This window comes from Gossypium raimondii, chromosome 4, assembly GCF_025698545.1.
Source record: "Gossypium raimondii isolate GPD5lz chromosome 4, ASM2569854v1, whole genome shotgun sequence".
Classification (NCBI taxonomy): domain Eukaryota; kingdom Viridiplantae; phylum Streptophyta; class Magnoliopsida; order Malvales; family Malvaceae; genus Gossypium; species Gossypium raimondii.
Genome location: NC_068568.1, coordinates 37,970,318 through 37,989,177, shown reverse-complemented (window position 1 = coordinate 37,989,177; position 18,860 = coordinate 37,970,318). Strand labels below are relative to the sequence as shown.

The 18,860-nt window shown below is 35.2% G+C and overlaps 1 protein-coding gene and 1 pseudogene across 1 annotated transcript; both read left to right on the top strand.

The window, feature by feature from the left end:
- LOC105780334 (uncharacterized) lies at positions 1-1,715 on the top strand. The gene is made up of 2 exons (XM_012604594.2): positions 1-165; positions 635-1,715. Exons 1-2 carry the CDS (start codon positions 124-126, stop codon positions 1,307-1,309), a joined length of 717 nt encoding a protein of 238 aa, XP_012460048.1. The 5' UTR covers positions 1-123; the 3' UTR covers positions 1,310-1,715.
- A 1,356-nt stretch (positions 1,716-3,071) lies between these two features.
- LOC105780333 (transcription factor bHLH51-like) lies at positions 3,072-4,171 on the top strand (annotated as a pseudogene).
- The last annotated feature ends 14,689 nt before the right edge of the window (positions 4,172-18,860 follow it).

Here is an 18,860-nt window from a genome sequence, read left to right as displayed (position 1 = left end):
TTTCGATTTCGTTACTTCACTTCATCGCCACATAATAAACACAGCGCGCCCTTCATCTGTAGATTTTTCTCTGATTTCTCAATTCTCAATTCTCTTCTATGGTGGTAGCCACCAAACCAAAGCATGGCTATCTCTCTAAGTTCAGTCTTCGGGTTTAATTTAAAGGTGAGCAACTCATATCTATCTCTTGTTTCTTTATTATTCTTACTACTTTTGCTCTTAATGGGATTGGTTTCTTTTGTTTCCATAAAAGCTTTTTATGCCATATTTGGTTGTTTTTTTAAACTGGATTCTCATGTTTTCAGTAGTTCTAGCGATAAGCCAAAAAACCAAAAGTGGATTAATGCAAGAACCTGTTTTCTTAGCCTGATTTCCTTTTCCTTTATTTAATCTTAATGGTGGTTTGGATGAATGATTGTTGATTTTAGCCTGTTTCATTTTCATATGTAAAAACTTGTCAAACTTTGTTGCCTTATATATTATATTATGCTACACATTATAACATTATTCTGGTTACACTGCATATTCTGGCTTTGTATTTTCCTGCTGATAACATTCCATAATAGTGTTTTGATGGGTTTGAACTTTTTTTAATTTAGTTTTATGTCTATATATTTGCAATTCTGAATAGCAGTATGTCTCGAGATCCTGTATTGGAGGAGCTTCGGTACTTAAGGCCAACCCCAGTGTATCTCCCTTTCAACTGTATGGCTCCGGGGGACTTGTACACCAAAAAAGAAGGGGATTATGTCTTTCAGTTGAAGACAGAGACCGACTAGTCGCGAATAGCAGCATAAAGGATTCTGGTGATGCTGAGAAGCTGGTTTCTGATGATCGAATTTCAGCCCTGAATCCCCCATCATTGGATAATGAATCGCGCTCCCCTACCTCTGAGCCTAGTAATGGTTCAATGGTTTCTTCAACTCCGATGCAGGAGGCCTCATCACCTCCAAATATACAGTCCACAACAAAAAAAGTATCTCTAACGGCTAAAGAAAGATTAAGGGCAGCTCGGGTTCTAAGCCGTTACGCAGAGTCAAAGCTATCTAAATCAGAGATGGGAAGTAATGTACTGGATGCTATGAGGGAAAGTGATAAGGGGAAAAAGAGATCTCGGCTTCCCGAAGCGCCTACAAATTTGTTTGATGACAGCAAACGAGGAATGCCAAAGCAAGGCCTTACTTTTCAGTTTCCAGGGGGAAATGATCTCCTTGTAATCATCTTTTCGGTCGTTTTTATCAGCACGGTAATGTTCACGACAACTTACATAGTATGGAAAGTTGGAGCCATACATTTTAATGAGTATTAAGATGAAGGGCAAGAATGAGGTACAAGGTCAAAAGTATTGTTGAAGATCACATGGCATCTTTGATTTCAGGTACTATCGATGTCCAAGCATTATGCAGCCGAGTTTAACTTTTCGATAAGCCATCTATACATGAATGTATAAAAAAATTGTGTGAATGATGTTTTATTATCAATGCTGAACCTCTCTGGCCTAATATATTAACTGGCTTGTTACAACTTAGAGTGACTTCTGGAATAGTTTAGGTATCGTTAATGCCCGAACTTAGAGATTACGATTTACAGGAGCTGTTGAAAGTGCTGCTGGCCAGATTGAATTTACTGCCTAGTTTTGGTAGGCTTTAGAGTCACATTGCTCGGTTTAGTGTATCTGGTTTTGCATTTCAGAAATGAAATCTAAGTTTACTGCATATGCTTTGTTATGGATTTGTTCTATCTTCTATAATGAATGAAGCATGATTTTTCATTAAACTTGTTGTATTCAACCGTTGCCTGGATACTTGAATTGACTCATTTAATAGCTCAAACACTTGTTTGAGTCAAACTCGAGTATTTACAAGTACAAGTGTCTGAGTCTTGGAGAGAACTTGAAGATGACAAGCGGTTGATAGAAGGCCGTCTAAATCTTTAATACTTGTTTAGGGTGAGTTGCTAATTGAGTGTCCATTGAAGTTCCTACATCATGACTAACTGTTGAATGGTAATTTAGGCGGCCTTGTTTTGCGCTTGTAGGATGCCATAGGCATAACTACGTTTAAAACTTACAGAAAAGCAACCAGAATTTTGCAATGTCGGGGATTAAAACCTAAAATAATCGATTTGTTGATGCAAATATTGTCGGATTGTATTCACCGTGAGAACTACCTCGGGTCGGGTGCAATCAACTAGCATTTAAATCAATGTTGCTAATTGAAGTGGTTAAAGTAAATGAACCCGAGTTAATTCCATCCATATAACTATCCTTAAGATTTGCAGTCCTTTCTATTTTATACTTATAGTAATATCTTTAGATCAATACATTAACAATATTAAAAGTAGGGTTAATTGCATTAATTATTTTAACATCCAAGTTAATGGATGCACTAACAGAAAAACTTGATTGATAGATTTTTTACTAGGACATCCGGTAGAAATAACCCAATGTAGGAAATGGGTGATTTGGTGTGGATTTAAAAAAGGAGAAACAGTTGATGGAGAAAGAAGATGCTGTTTCTAGATAATGTGCTTAAAACACAGTGTAAAAAACAGTTCATCCATGACTTCCCTTGCCAACTCTCATTTTCTCCACATTTATATCCCCACATTACACTTTAATGCTTTGACGTACCATCGTAGCGATGATAATGTAGCAAGTAAATATTACTAAATCCATTATCGTTTCACACTTGGAACGTTTTACTCCACCACTCGCTCCATTTCACTATAGATTTATAATTTTTAAATCCATTATTACTTCCATGAATGTTGGACATATCCATCTTTGTCTTATCCCACTTCATCACGCTCTACTTTAATTTAATTTTTATTATTTATCTTTAATATTTTCAATCTTTTAAAATTAAAGTAAATATTTAAATATTATTCTTTAAAAAATATTTAAACATAAAATATACTATTATTTTTCTATATTACATTATTACATTATTATCTTTTTAATAGTTTATATATATAAAATAATAAAATGATAATTTCATTTACTAGAACGAATTACTACTTTAAAAAAATTACCTCACTCTACGTCTACTTTTCGGAAAAAAATTCACTCAAAAAATTATTCGATTCATCATCCTAATCCCAACATGTTCTTTAGCCATAAAAATCATCGAAATTAACCACTTTAATTGAAATGACAGGCAAATAAGGCCAAACATGATTTTAATTTGAAAGTTACGCACCATCGGAATATGAAGATCACACATTATTTGCTCAGGAAACAGTACCCTTTACCAATTCCCTAATAAAACCCTGGTGGATTGGGGTTCCAGATTAGCTTTTGATCATGGAGAATTATTACCAATCTTCTAGCTGGACTGATTTCAGTGATAAAGTAAGCAATGATTCTTCTTTCATAGTCCCATGGACGATACCAGTTGAAGAAATTGCAGAAGATACAGCTACAACAGTTTACACAAGTCATAGTCAAGCTGAGAAACGTCGCAGGGATCGGATTAATGCACAGCTTTCAGCTCTCAGAGAACTCATCCCCATGTCTCACAAGGTACTCACTTCCTATCAAAATTGTTCTCTTCAGCTACAGTTTAATTCGCTCAAAACCTAACTTGGGTTTTCTTTACAGATGGATAAGGCAGCTTTGCTGAAAAGTGCAGTGGAACAAGTGAAGGATCTAAAGCGAAAAGCGGCAGAAATCAGCAAAGCTTTCAATATTCCGACAGAAATGGATGAAGTAGATTGGGATCGTCCCCAAGACATAAATCCCAACGGTTCAAGACAAGGTAACGACAGCAAAGACAAGATCTTCATCAGGGCTTCGGTATGTTGGGATGACCGACCTGAAGTGTTCACTGAACTCATCAAAATCCTCAAAGGGTTAAAGGCTAAACACCATTAAAGCTGACATTTCAAGTGTTGGTGGAAGAATGAAATGCAACTTCATCCTTTGCTACAATAGCATTGATGAAGAAGAAGAAGGTGGTGAAGGAGTTTCACCAACCACTCTAAAACAGTCATTGGATGTGGTTTTAAGTAGGATTGCTTCATCATCTGATGTTTCCGATTGTCGTATTCGAAGCAAAAGGCAAAGGTTGTTCTTTCTTTCTCAGTTTACACAATCAAAGTTAATTTATATATAAAAATACACTCCATTTCCAAATAACATAAATGCAAGTATGCAACCTTTCTTCGTTTCTTTTTAGTTTTACATTAGAGTATTTGATTCAGACGATTGATACGCGATCATATCCTCGAAAAGATTCTTCATTTTCCAAAAATGTAATCGGAGAACATTCTTTGATGAATAGAGGAACCGTTACAAATTAATGAAACAAAATATACCGAAAGATGGCGAGAAAAAGATAGGAGTAGAACTGTAACACTAAGTGCAATGACATGTGGTGGTTAAAATTGCTAAAATATCCAAGTCCCTTTACAAATTGTGAAGAGGTTATGTAACACCCCAAACCCGGTCTAGACGTTATGGTCGAATCTGGTGATTTCACATGGTAGTGTGTTTGAAAACTGTAGCTTGTGTTGGATAAACCGTAACTTCGCTTAATTCATTTTTCGTTTAGAGTTTATCTTTTATTAATTCTAAAATTGTGATTTTTAGTTAATTGTTAGTTTTCAGGACATTATACGTTGCGGAAGTTTTTCTTTTAAATATAAAATCCAAATTTTAAGCGAAAATCCATAGAGGCCTTTATTACAGTAAAATACCCCAAATAAAAGTTTAAAAACCTAATTAAATACAAAATAGTAAAAAGAGGTCGTGTGGCCACCGTTGAGTCCTCCGTCGCTCTAATCCGCCTAAGTCTGGAGATCACCTGTACAGATAAAACAGAAGGGTGAGTTTACGAAAACTCAGTGTGTAATCTCCATATAAACAAGCAGTTAGAATGCAATCATAGTCTGGGCCTAAACCCATTTTAGTAACAGTTTCAATTTCAGTTAGGGCCTTAACCCATTACAATATCAATATTCAGTATAGTAACAGTTATGCAGTATCAATTCCTACCCAGCCAGCCTCTACACTCCAACTCCGTCCAACCCTACACTCCATGTGGGGATATAATCAACCCACCCATCCCTACACTCCAAAAAGTACCGGATGCAGCACTAGACAGTAGTTTGCAACTGAGCTGCCAGTAAATTAGGCTCAAGGCCTTTCAGTACACTTCCTCCGAACATTATAATCCCTAACCCAATGCAATGCAATATACAAATATGACATGCTATACATAATATCATCCATGTAAACCTGGCATACAGTATCAAATCAGTGAGACATCATCATGCTTAATCATATCAGTCATATAGTCATTTTAGTCAACTAGGGGTCTAGGTAAGCTTACCGACCCTATAGTAGGTCCACAGTTGACTCAGGCGACCCGTGCAACCTTAGTAATAAAACAGTGAAAATGGGCCTACAAGCCCATGATGTTCGCCTGTGTGGGCCCACACGCTCGTGTGGCCCACATGACCCAAATTTGTCTTGCCCGTGTAGATCACATGGCTTGGCCCAAAAATCCCACACGTCCGTGTGGTTCACCCGTGTGGGCCTACACGCCTGTGTGGCCCACACGATCCAATTCGGTCCGGCCTGTGTATCGCACGCGGCTAGCCTCGTCGATGACACACTCGTGTTCAATCATACGGCCTACCACACAGACGGCCACATGCCTGTGCGGCGTTGACAGCCTCACTTTTCAGCTTTTTGTTGTTTCCCGTTTATAGTGTTACGGTTACACACCTGAACCGTTTTCGAAGCGATTGCACTCCTGAGCACTCCAATACCTATCAATTGATCGATAAACACTAGATCCATCCCTTGAAACGCATTCAAACAGAATTTAATTGAAGATTTCATCTTATTACGCAACCTCTCAAACTTACCCTCGACGTTTCGAACGATTCGACTAAGGTTCCACTCGCAATGAGTCTCTTTCTCCAAAATCCACTGTTGCCCAACAAGATAACAGAATACTAATTAGAACCCTAACAAATACAATTTTACCAAACACCAGCAACTTGCTTACCAAAACCACGCAAAGAATCGCCAAGGAAGAGGCCGAAAGTACTATTGCCATGGGATGGGGAGATAAATTCGAAAGGGGGAGAAGATAAAGAATAAAAGGGGAGATTTTGGCACTCAGTAGTACAGAACAATATCTCGACAACACTTCAGGAAGGGGCGTCCAAGTAGAGAACAGAAATAGCAGCCAAAATTTGGGAAGAAAAACAAACGAGATTCGGCAATTGGAATTCGGCAGCAACAAATGGGAGTTGATGGAGGAAAAATGACGGTAAGTGGGGAAGAAAAGCAAAAGAAAATAGTGGAAATGATTTGGAAAAAGAAGAAATAAGAAAAAAATAAAACACTCAGTAGAGAAACAAGGAAGCAGAAGGGAAAAACTGATAGAAAGTTGAGAGTGTGAGAGGAGGAGTGCCGAAACTTGCCAGTACCCAATTTGTGATAATTTGAAACTCTTTCATCCCTTATTTTTCTCCCCAAATCACTCCAACACCTTTCCCCAACAATCGAATTCAAAACCCACTCAAACACTACAGAATTTAGGTCAAACTACAACACCCACACAACACTAGCAGTAAAAATAAATCTCATTTGCAAAAGTTAGGGTTTGAACTTCAAACCTCTTATTCCTTTACTCTCCACTTAACCACCAAACCAGCAGGCCCATTCTAACATATTTTACCAAAATTTAATTATAAGCCTATTGACTAGTGATAGGGCTTTGTTTAGAAAATTACAAAAATTTTCCCAAGACAAGGCTTGAACTTAAGACCTTACACACACGCCCAGAGCACTTATCCACTAAAGTAGACAGATATTTGTGTCATAAATATACGAAAAAAATATACAAACTTTGGGGCATTACAGGTTAAGGGTGATTGAAAAAAACGTCAAGTAAAGGAAAAGGTTGAGATAGCTATGAAGAGGGTTTAGGAGTTAGAATTGCTAAAATGTCCAAAAGCCATTAATGAGTTGTGAAGAGCTCTTATTTATAAATTTCAAAATTAGGAGGTACAAAGTTAGGTGTTAAATAAGAATAATGAGAGAGATTTTCCAGTTCAAAAAGACATTAATTTTTTTCATTAATAAAGGGTTAAAATTATGGATAATGACAACTAGTAAATAAGAGTTCATTATATTTTGAAAGAAAAGTGACAATCACTTAATATTGTAGGAAAAAGATAAGAGGAAACCTCTTAACTTTCTCTTCATATGATCCATCATGTCAAGTTCTTTGGAACATCTAAGAGTGAACATAACTAAAAAACTTGATATATTTTAGGGTTATTTCCACTTCTTCTACTTTGGTAAAGTAGTGATATAAGAAATAAATTATGTGGAACGTCTTTCGAACATGAGTTGTTATTAATTAAGGGTTGTTCTAATATGTTTTGAACTTGATTTGTTTTCAATATATATATTTTTATAAAGGTTGTTCCATAGCTATTGTCAACATAATTGTTCTTGGTAAATGTTGTTCGAATAAGAGTTGTTCTTAGTAGAAATTCTTTCGAGTAAGAGTAATTTCGATTAGGAGTTGTTCTAAATAGGGTATTTTCTTAACATGATTATTGATCTGTTGTAATTTGATATGTCAAATTAGACACTCTTGAATACTTAATGAGTTTGTTCTCAAGTAGTGTATGAGTCTTTTTAATGCTTTTTAGTGATTCTTAGCTTTTAGTGTTAATAATAAATTTTCTAATGTTTTACTTCTTTTGAGACCCAAAATAAAAAAATTATGCAAACTCAAATCAAGTCACATCATTCGTTTTAAGGGATTTTTTTGTCAATATTAGGGTTAGGGAATATGATGTATTTAAGGCATATTTATACCACAACAAAAGGGGGGATGTTTTTATCATTTTTTTCAACATCTTTTATTCCCTCACCATTTTTAGTTTTCTAGGTTTTCCTTTCTTAGCTTAGTAGTTAGTTGTTGATGTTTTCTTCTTTATTTTTACTACTCATTTAATTTTCTTTCAAATATGCACTAGACTCTTCGTTGTTATTTTGGGATTTTCCTTAAAGCATTCAATAGATTTACTTCTTGTTGGTTAGCAAAAGTGCAAAAATATTAACTTGGCCTGTGGATTTTTCATCATTTTTGCTGTCATCATATTCACCAAAAACTCCTTCAAGAGTCACTAAGCATTTCTAGACTTTGCCCTTTTTATTGTGGTTACTTGATGAATCATTTAAACATGAAATTGGTTGGTCTTTGTATTTTGATGATGAGTAAGAACTAAGTTTTGTAGTGGTTGGTTAATTGAAATGCTGCATGATTAAATTTAAGGTAAGAGACTAAATTGTAAAAATTAGACTAAATCGAATAGACTTCAGAACTTAGAATTGACACCTCTAGGGGAACATTTAGATAGGTGAGACTGAGAGGATTGACACCTAATTTGATTATTCTTGATTTAGTTTAGTGATGTCGAGAGATAAACCAAGCTAAATCATCTAATTGGGTAAAATAGTGATCGAGAGGTAAAGTTGGACCAATTAGGAGTTTGTGCAATTTAGATCCCTAATTCAAGAATTAATTAGCAACATGAATATCAATCAACCACTTTATCTCATTGAATTAATATTTGTTATACTTTTGATTGCTATTCAATTTTAGACCTCCTAGGTATAGTTAAGTGTAATTAACCTTGAATTATGACTTTATGTAATATAACACTTAGTTATTAGCTAGCTAGACTTATAACAGCCCGAAAGTTAATGGTGCCAGAAACAGTGGTTTCAGAATCTTGTTTTTTGATAATCGAGTAAGTAAATATTATTTATTAATATGTATTGTTTTATTATTTTTTATATTGAATTTTGGTTCTGGAATTTTAGTGATTTGATAGTTAGTCAAAGTACAAGTGTTTTGACCCAAAAGTCAGTGATTTTGAAAAATAAGGTATCGGGACCTCATTTCCGTAAATCAAGCCTGTAAATATTTTTATTAAATATTTACAGAGTTTTTATATAGATTAATTGAATTTTTTATAGGTAATTTTTTCGAATTTGTGGTTAACTAAGGTATAGGGACTAAATCGTAAAAGTTTTTAAAATCAATCGCTACAGATTTTTATTTGCTAAAAGGCCTATTTAGCAAATAAATTAAGCAATAAATAAAAATTAGAACATTTTTGGAATATGAGTGCACAGTTGGTGGTTCATTATGCTTATAATATTGTTAATTTATGTTATAATTTAAAAATTAAGAAAAATAAAGTAATAAAATATAACAAAACATGAAAAGAAAGAGAAATGCCTTCTCATCTTCTTTTTCTTTCACGAAAGTCACCTTTTTTTCAAGGGGTGAATTAGTCTTAGGGCTTAAAACTTTAAGTCCTTGGTTGATCAAGATTTGAACCAATTGGTAGATAATCAAGGAAAATAAAAAAATTGTAGATTAGTCTCTGACACTTCTATTGTTGCTGTTTGCACCCGATAAGTTCATAAAAAAACTTAAATTTATTAATTCATGTTATGTTTGTGTGATGTTTTTTTACTTTTTAGTTCGAAATGTTAGGTAAATAATGTCTTTTGACATCAAAGGGACTAAATCGTAAACATGAAATGAATGACTAATATGAATAGATACATGATAATGATTATATGTGAAATTGGTATATGATTTCTGTATGTATATGATGATGTTACATGGTTAAAAATAAATATAGATTGTTATTCAAAAGGTGAAAAGTGAGTATACATTTTCAAAGTTTGTAATGACATAAAAATGGCAACGATGCTAGTTGAACTTAGTAAATGATTGGAAAATGAATGGCATGCCATTAAGGTTAAAAAAGAAATCAAGTGTTGGTCAGGGATTTCTTTATCGATGGCTGAGATCTAACATGTGTTGCGGATTATCGACAGCTCAAGTGAGTAGTATCGAATAAAGTTGCAAAAGTAAACATAACCTATAGCTTGTATGAGTAGCCAAAATATACCAGCTTGTGTGAGCAAATCAAATTATTCTTTATCGATGGCTAAGATCCGACACATGTTGTAAATTATCGACAACTTGAGTGAGCAACATCGAATAAAGCTAGTATTAGTAAACCGACTTTACAGTTAGTGGAAGTAAATTAGTCCCATGTAATCAAATTTAAATTGTTATAGTTCTCCAGACAAAAAAAAAGTGGTAATGAAATGATTGAATGTGAATTCTATTGACATGTTCTAATATTGAATGAGGTTGAATAGTATGACGTAAAGCAATTTGGTTGTACAAATATATAAATTTAAATCCTATGATCTTATCATGTGAGGTACTAACCTATAGGTTGTCTTGTGGGATGATTTATGAATACATATAAAAAAGGATGCAAAAAAGAAATGACATGCTCTACCTTTATGTTTCAATTACTTGAATTGTTATACTGACAAGGTAAGTTAAGTTATTTTATTATGAACTTACTAAGTATTCGAAATGCTCACTTGGTTACGTTACTATTTTGTAGTTGTCTTTACGGAGTGTGGCGATTGGATCACACCAGAATTCACATTATCAAGCTTTCGATTTGGTAGTATTTAATTTTTCTAGATCCCGTTATACGACGTGTATATAGGCTTTGACATGAATAAGTGTTTATTTTGGTTGATGATAAAATGGTCTATATGTAATGTTAATTTTGAATGTTCTTATGATATGCATATAAAACTTAAAAGGTATAAATGTTTACTTGGATGTGTTTACGACTTGTGCCAAGTATGTGGTCGGTTTTGTATGCCTTGCTTGAATGCTTTAAGTAAGTAAAATAGCATTATGGTACACAATAGTTGAAGGTCTCAAATGTTCAAAATTAAGTGTTTAAATGGTTGGGTTAATGTGATAAGATTGGAATAGATTTGTGCTAATTGACTTGAATGGTTTGCAATACTTATATAATCTTATTGTGATATGGTGTCATTGAGGCATATTGGTTAGATGATTAGAGATTATTATATCATTTGTTTTAGTTTAATTGGAAATGAGAAAACCGATTGAAAGATTAATATGTCGTCTATCAAGTCCAATTAGGGAGATTCTTTATCTTAGGCATCAGAACGGAGGACTCCCAGAAGATAGAGACATAGATGTGATTGATTGGATTGAGAGTAAATCAGACTAGAACCAAGGAGAATAGATTTTGAATTTGTTTATGGATTTATTCACTTGTGATGCTAATAGTGTGGCATACCTAAATCCTCAGTAGATGACAGGCTATATATGCGTGACTACTTCTACAGCATGTAGCGTCATTCAAAACAGTGGAATTCATAGCCCGAGACATGAGTAAATGATATCCTCTCATTTTCATTACATGGTTGATGAAAAGTAAACATTGTCACGGGTTGTTCATCTTTGTGATGAATGACTTGATTACGATTTGATGGTAATTGAATTTTCAAGAAGGAAGATGTAATGGTTACCATGAGATAAAATATGATTATATTGGGAGAACGGATATTATCCCAAAGAGATGAAGGATTTCCTATGAGGGTAACACATTTATGAAAAGGTCATCGGACGAGCATTGATCGAGTTGCTTTTGTAATGGTATGCCGTTTGGGAGAGCTCAGTCATGATACAATAGTGGAATGATTTTGTAACAACCCATTTTTTAGTGGTGTCAGAAACAGTGATTTCGGGGCCACAAATCAGAGAAGAGAGTTCGTAAATATTATTGCTTAATAATTATGAGTCAAATATAATATTATATTAAATTTTGATTTGATAATTTTGGTAATTGAATAAATATTTAAGTACAACTGGTTTGTCCCTAAAGTTATGTGGTTTTAGAAAATAAGGTATCGGGACCTCGTTTCTATTAACTGAGGCCGTAAATGTTTTTATTAAATATTTACAGAGTGATTATATAGGTATATTGAAATTTCATCTAGAAATTTTGGTGATTAGATAGTTATAAAGAAAAGGACTAAATCGTAAAAGCTAAAAATTTTAATCCCTATTGATTTATTTGTATTAAATGGTTATAAAGGTATGAATTGAAGGATTAAAAATACAATTAGGCTTTATTTATAGATAGTGGTTGGCTAGTGGGTGTTAAATATGTAATTTTATATGTGTTTAAATGTTTATATTAAAAAGGAATATATGTTAAAATATTAAGAAAAGAATAAAACAAAAACCATTAACATCATCTTCTTTCTTTTCGTTGGCTTTAACTGAAAACACCATTAGAGCATTAAGGGAGGTTGGTCCGAAGCCTATTTCAATTGCATGTCAAGAAATGGATTGGTTGATAATCGTGGGAAAGGAAAAGTTGTTGAATTATCGTTGAAGTGTTCGTAGCTATTGAGATTAGGTAAGTTCATAATTTGGTTTAACTAATTAGTTATTATTTTTTGATTTAATAATTATCTATATATGTTGTGATTGAGTTCATTTTTTTAATAATTGATAAGTGACGAATTGGATTAATTGATATAAAGCAATTAATGAAATGACTTGAATTACCATGTTAGCTAAGTTAATGATTATGATCGTAAATGGGAACTATATGGATATATTCTTGTAATGGTACGATATGTAGAAAGTTAAACGAATTGGAATGGATATTGGCTCGTATGAACCGCTTGAATACTTAGGATACAAATAACATGTCATTAAGGATATTACAGTTCGGGTGCTGGTCTTGGATGTCCAACCGATGGCTGAGGTCCTACCTTTGTTGTGAATTCTCCACAGCTCTTGTGAGCAGCATCATGTAGCCTACCATCCTGACCTATAGCTCGTGTGAGCATTTATAGTTACGATTATAGTTACAGGCACACTTTGTGTGAGCATTGTTTTCGTGTATCTGACGTTATTTCATTTGGTTCATCGGGTGTTAAATGTTTAAAATGAAATGGAATATACAAAATGGTTATATGGAATTAGACATGTGAAATGAGACATTTGAAATGAATACTTGAAATGAATATGTGATGGTTGGTTTATGTACGAAATATCTTTTTCATGCATATGTTTTATATATATACTCACAACCTTGTGAGACTTGTGATGTGTATAGGTAATTAATGAACTCATGACCATATTATTGAATTATCTTGTAAAATGTTTAAAATTTCATCATTTATGGTAAGTTAAAGTTAAAGTTAAAGTTTATTATGAACTTACTAAGCTTTACGTAAACTTACCCTGTGTTGATTTTTCTTCCTTATAGATCACCGAATTTGAACTGCCAATTGGATTGCTTTGGAGAATCACACTATCCGAAAACTTATTCGATAACTAATTTTTTATTTTGATTCGGTTATAAGTGACATGTAAATAGGGTTTTTGTAACACCCCTAACCTGTATCCGTCACCGAAACAGGATTACGGAGCATTACCGAGATAAACAGATCAAATACAGACATATCATATTATTTAACATTCGTGTCAGATTTTATTCATAATGTCTCATATATGAGTCCTCGAGACCCAAAACATGTATTAGAAACAAGTCAGGACTAAATCAGGTACTTAGAGAATGTAACACCCCAAACCTGGCCCAAACGTTATGGCCGGATCTAGTGATGTCACATGATAGGGTGTTTGAAAACCATGTCGTCGCGTTCAAACCATTTCCATTGAATTCCTTATCTTAATATCTTATTAGTTCCAAAATTGTGTTGCTCATTTAATTGATAGTTTGAAAACGTTACTCGTTTGCAGAAGCTTTTAAAATAGATTAAACAATCGTGCGTTTAGAAAAAATATTTGTTTCTTTTGAAAACCGAGGTTTCCTACTACTAGCAGTTGTAATCTATAAGGTAAAGATAATTAAAACCCAAAACCAAATTCTGAAAGTCCAATTACAACCCAAAAACTTAGCTAGTAAAAATAGAATAGATATAAAACCAATTATCATAAATATGGGTTAAAAACCATGAAAGTCCAAAACCATGGTCACCGCCGAGTCCTCTGCCGCACCGATCCGTGTAGATCTGGGGATTACCTGTGCAGATTTAAACAAAAGGGGGTGAGTTTACGAAAACTCAGTGTGTAATCCCACAGAAAACAAACAATAGCAAATCACAGTGCACAGTTAAAGCAGTCCTAGGTCTAAGCCCTTTTTCAGTATCAGTAACAGTTTGGGCCTTAGCCCATCTCAGTACAGTATCAAATATGCAGTAGGGCCTTAGCCCATCACGGTATCAGTAGCAGTCATGTAGTATTCAGTAACAAAGTCCTACCCAACCAGCCTCTACATACCATCTCTGTCCAACCCTACACTCCATGTGGGGATCAAATCAACCCACCCATCTCTGCACTCTAGGTAGTACCGAATGCGGCACAAAATAGTAATTTGCAGCTAAGCTGTCAGTATTTTAGGCTTAAGAACCTTTGAGTAGACCTCCAAATATAATTAACCTAACCCTATACAACGGAACATACAAGTCATGACATGCTATCTCAGGACATCAGTACATATAACGAGTTCAGTATACCAGCAAACTACACGCCCGTGTGGCCCACTCAGCCCAAATTGGCCTTGGTCGTGTGGTTCATTTTTAATGTAACCCGTGCTCGCTAAATATTCATATATATTTTCACTATTTACTTATATGTTCCTTCAACTATGTCTACTTGAGTCACTGTTCCTAAATTATTAATATCTTGAGCTACAGAATTCCAAATTAAGGTCTGCTTGATGTCTTTAAAACTACACTCAAATAGCTTTCTACCATAAAATTTTTAAAATTTTTGGTTTAGCCCATAAGTATAGTAAAATCTTCAATCTTACCCTTGTTCTATTGTTTGACAGCTTCGACCCTTCTTTGCTAAAAATTCATTATCTCTTAGTACAAAATTTGGATGATGTTATCATTTGTTTCTATTGAAAATAGACTCATTATTATTTTAAACATGTAAATTTTAACCCCCAATCATTTTTATCCAATTTTTGATGATTTTCCAAATTCAGAACAAGGGAACCCGAATTCATTCTGACCTTATCTCACAAAACTTATTATATCTCATGATTTACAACTCCATTACTTACACCGTTTCTTCTATGAAAAACTAGACTCAATAATATTTAATTAAATATTTTTCATCCTCTAATTCGATTTCCACAATTTATGGTGATTTGTCAAATTTATCCTACTGCTGCTATCTAAACATCAAGCAATTTTAGCTTTTCGCAGAATCTCATTTTCTGCGTTCGGGTACACACCTGGTTTCGATTTGACGTGTAGACACTCCCAAGACACTCATAACCTAGAATTGACATTCCCAAACACAGATTCAGATTTTAAACGAGTTTTTAAAATGTAAATATGAACGACCATAGCACTAATCAAGCGACCAATGCTTACCCCACACCCTTAGTGATTTCAATTACGAGGTGACACGAGGAAGACTCCGTTATTCTCAATTGTCTGCTGTCCAAAATAGAAAATCACAACCTTAAGTCGGTAATTGAATGCCAAACTACAATAAGTTAAGCCACTTACCAAATGGGGAAAACGCAGTGATCAAATAGAATCCCGAACAAAGAGACACGTCTTGGTCAAAACAATAAAAAGAAGAAAAATGGATTTTCTAACACAAAAAGAAAGAACAACGGTAAAGGAGAATTCGGCAGGGAGAATGGAAGGGAAAATGTACAAATTTTTTTTTTGGAAAAAAATAAAAAGAAAAGACTGATAGAATATTTGATAACCACCACCCTTAATCCCTTATTTTTCTCCTAAAAATAGTCAACCACACTCCCACAACAACCGAATTCAAACTTCATTCAAACACTTCAGTATTTTACTTCTCTTCAAACTCCCACACGACACAGATAACAAAACAAATAACTCTCTTGAATGCACAGAGATTCAAACTCAAGAGCACCAGCATATTAGCACTCCACCTAACCACCAGACCAGCAGGCCCATTCTGTTATATTCTTACAACCAAACAAATACAAGCCTACTGAACAAGAGTGAGGTTTTACTCAGAAAAATTCAAAAATTTCGCTAAAGGCATGGCTTGAACTTGGGACCTCATACACATACTTAAAACACTTAACCACTGAAGCAGACAGATATTTGTGTCATATTTTTACAAAAATAAAATATACATTTTTGGGGCGTTGCTCTACCCCTTAAAAAATTTTTAGTCTCGAAATTTACCTAATAAGAACAAATAAGGATATTATGACGCATCGTATCCTCAGGCTCCCCCGTGGCCTCCTCAGTGCTATGATTACGCCATAGAACCTTCAACAAAAGAATATACTTCCTCCTCAGAAGCTTTACATCACGATCCAGAATCTGGACAGGCTCCTCTTCAAAGGTCAAGTCTGGCCTAACCTCAATCTCCTTAACAGGGACAATATGAGTAGGATCAGAGCGGCAACGCCTCAACAGAGAGACATAGAACACATCATGGATACGATCCAATGCCGGAGGTAGCTCCAACTGATAAACAACTGGTCCCACTCACTTTAGAATACGGTAAGGTCCAATAAACCTAGGGCTCAACTTGCCCTTACGACCAAACCTCAGTACTTTCTTCCATGGTGAGACCTTGAGAAAAATGAAATCCCCTACAGAATACTCGATCCCATGCCTCTTCAAATCTGCATAAGATTTCTGCTTGTTAGAAGCCACTTTCAAATGATCCTGAATCAATCTAACCTTATCCTCTGTCTTAGAGACCAACTTAGGACCCAGAACATGTTGCTCGTCCAACTCAGTCCAACATAAAGGAGTACGACACTTATGACCGTAAAATGCCTCGTAAGGTGCCATCTGGATGCTAGACTGGAAGTTATTCTTGTAGGCAAACTCTGCTAACGGCAAGTACTCCTCCCAACTGCCAGTAATAGTATCGCAGCAAAGCTGCCACTAACAATATATGTGGCAAAACACTAATAGGTCCACAGTCGTCTTGGACGACCCGTGCGACCTTATCAGTATAGTATACTTCCTCCAAATACAACATCCCAACGCCATGCAACATGTCGTGACATAATATCATACGTGTATGCAAAATGTCATGCTCAATCATAGTCATACATATCATAGAGCAATTCAGTCATACATAACATAAGGCCATAACAGTCATTTTATCTCCTAGGGGTATAACACTCATTTTACCCTATGGGGGTATTTCGGTCATTTTACCCTATCGGGGTATTTTGGTCATTCTACCCTATTGGGGTATTTTGGTCATTTTACCCTATAGGGGTATTTCGGTCATTTTACCTTATGGGGGTATCTCGGTCATTTTACCCTATGGGGGTATTCCGGTCATTTTACCCTATAAGGGTATTCTGATCATTCTACCCTATGAGGGTATTTCAGTCATTTCACCCTATGGGGGTATTTCAATCATTTTACCCTATGGGGGTATTTCGGTTATTTTACCCTATAGAGGTATTTCTGTTATTTTATCTTATAGGGGTATTTCGGTCATTTTACCCTACGAGGGTATTTCAATCATTCTACCCTATGAGGGTATTTTGGTCATTTTACTCGATGGAGTTATTTTGGTCATAACAGTATAAATGGGCCCAAGGCCCATTACTCGGCCCAAGTGGGTCCATATGCTCATGTGGCCCGTTCAGCCCAGATTTTGCCACGGCTATGAGATCTACATAGACCAGTCCAATATTAGCCACAGTTCGTGGATTTCATCCGAGTAGGGCCCATTAGCCCGCACAGCCCATTTCGGCCTAACGTGGCCCATTTCGGCCTAAGCCCATGAGAATGCTCATGGCGGCCTCTACTGTCAAGCACCATGTTTCGTGGGCTCGGATTACCCCACGAGCGTTCGTACGCTCATGTGGCCACGAACGCTATCATTTTTGGCTTTTCAATTTTTTCCAATTTACAGTTAAGGGGGCGTGATTACACACAGTTCTTGGTATTTCACTGATATCGTTTATAGAGTTTTCTTACACACCTGATGCGGTTTGATGCCGAAACACTCCCGAGACCAACAGAACCTTCGACTAAACATTGGCGATTCCACACACGAAGACTCCGGTAGGCAAGAACTCCAGTCACTTAATCTTCTCCTAACACAAGACAAACCCTTTAGTAACGATTACCAGAGCCTAAATTTCAATCACGTTAACTAAACTTACCAGAACACACACTAAGAACACCAACAGCAATCGAGCCACACCGAACCGAAAAGTGCCAAAGACGAAAGAAAGGAAAATAGAAAGGAAAATCAGTAAAAAGAAAATCGGCATGGGATTGGGAGAATTCAAACCTCTAAAATTTTGGAAAAGAACAGAAAAATAATTGAAAAGAAAATAAAAAATCCCAATTATTAACCCCCAAATCCTTTAATTTTCTACTATTATAACTCCACAGTAACAACCTCCCCAAATCCAAATATTCTCTCCTCAAATTTCTCCAAATATCCCTCCTCAATTCTCTCTATGACCAGTTCAAACTCCATTTAGCAGTAGTTTAATCCAACTCTACTACCTACACAGTTCAAGCAGCAAAATAAATACTCCATTACGCAACCCAAGACTTGAACCTCAGACCTCACAGTTACACAACACGCCACCTTGCCACTATACTACAGGCTCTCTTTGTGTCATATTTTAACCACAATAATTCAAGAACCTACTATCTAGATCCAAGGATTTTATTCACTTAAAATAAAAATTTTGCATAAGCTAAGGCTTGAACCCCTGACTTCTCAGACACTTCCAAACTCTCCTAAATCACTTAACCACTGAAGTAGACATTCACTTATGTCACTTCCTTGCACAACTAAATATTTATGTGCAGTTCCTAACTGTTCCCTTGCTCAAAACCTATTTCTTCTAGGCCCAAAATTTGGGGTGTTATAATTCACCCCTCCTTAAAGAAATTTCGTCCTCAAAATTTCCAA